This window comes from Vigna radiata, chromosome 5, assembly GCF_000741045.1.
Source record: "Vigna radiata var. radiata cultivar VC1973A chromosome 5, Vradiata_ver6, whole genome shotgun sequence".
Classification (NCBI taxonomy): domain Eukaryota; kingdom Viridiplantae; phylum Streptophyta; class Magnoliopsida; order Fabales; family Fabaceae; genus Vigna; species Vigna radiata.
In genome coordinates, this window is record NC_028355.1 from 5,235,744 (window position 1) to 5,237,031 (window position 1,288).

General features: G+C 34.9%; 1 protein-coding gene across 3 annotated transcripts in view; it reads right to left on the reverse strand.

Annotated features, from left to right (window-relative positions):
- Positions 1-201: 201 nt before the first annotated feature.
- Positions 202-1,288, reverse strand: part of LOC106759697 (polygalacturonase 1 beta-like protein 2) — a 2,774-nt gene continuing 1,687 nt past the window's right edge. Inside the window, exon 4 of one of the 3 annotated variants that reach the window (XM_014643005.2) lies at positions 202-1,288. In XM_014643005.2, coding sequence (XP_014498491.1) covers positions 359-1,288 — 930 coding nt within the window. In that variant the 3' untranslated portion in view covers positions 202-358. The other 2 variants (XM_014643004.2, XM_014643006.2) reach the window with 2 other exon arrangements.

Sequence of the window (1,288 nt, forward strand, 5' to 3'; positions counted from 1 at the left end):
ATTATGATTATATGTTAAGAGTTGCTTAAAATTCGATCATTGGAATTAAAGTGGTATAGTATATCCAATAAAGTAATTTAAGACACTGAATTATGTTTTAGCATAGTGGATGCTTAAAATTCGATCATCTGGATTACTATCTAATTCTGTGAAGGAAGTTTCAAAATTCAAATAGGCAAGATAAAACTAAAAGAAGCCATATACATCACATCATCATCATTTTTTTATTCATGATATCTTACATAATTCCGAACAAAGAGAAAGATATTGTAGGATGAAAGATTACATGATCACACAATCCAGAAATGCCTTATTTAATATAAGGATAGTATTGATGGCATGATAGGTTTAGTTAACCCTATTTAGCATACCAAATAAGATGACCGTAAGGGAAGAAATGACACACAGGACTGGTCCCAGGCTTGACTTTGAGAACATGGAATGCAATATAGTTTGGATCCCATTCTGATGTGTCTTTGTGGCACACTACTACAGCTTTAACCCTAGTTCCATCTTCTCCCTCCAATGGTACAAAATGTAGAGTGCTATTCGATATCTTATGGCAGTAAAACACAATATATGGGTATTTCATTAGGTGACATGCAATTATCTCTTCTTCTGCTAAAATCTTCACTCCATCTTTAACTATGAACTTTTGGGACTTGCTTTCAGTTTCTGTAGAAGTAACATGGGCGTTATTGCCAAGTTTAGAAGTGACAAAGTCTACCATGGATTCTATTGAAGTTGCACAGTGTTTTTCTTCACCATTCAGTGTAGGCATTTCACAGAACTTCAGAGTTTCCTCCACATTCTCAGCATTCTTAGAATCTGGCTTCACAGCCAAAATCTCTAATATTTCATTTATCTTTTCTGATGAGAATGGTAAGTGTTCTGCAATTTCACGGGTCAACAACGGGGTTGAAAATTTTCTTTTAGGGAACTGCACATCCAATTTTGCGCCGCGCCTCAATTTTTCTTCTAAGAAATATATAGTTGGTTTTGAGTGATCATGATGATGATGATTAGAAATTGGGCCTATTCCTCGAAGAACAACACCATCTTTCTTATAAATAAGAGGATTCTCGTCTTGTGATAAAATCTTTTCGACATCATCTTGCAATTCATTTTTCTTATTACCATACGGAACAATAAGGAGTCTGTCTTCTAATGCAATCTCTTTGCCACCATCTTGTAATTCATTTTTCTTAGGGAATCCTTGTGATGAAATGTCTTGGACGTCATCTTGCAATCCATTTTTCTTATTACCGTACGGAACAATAAGGAGTCT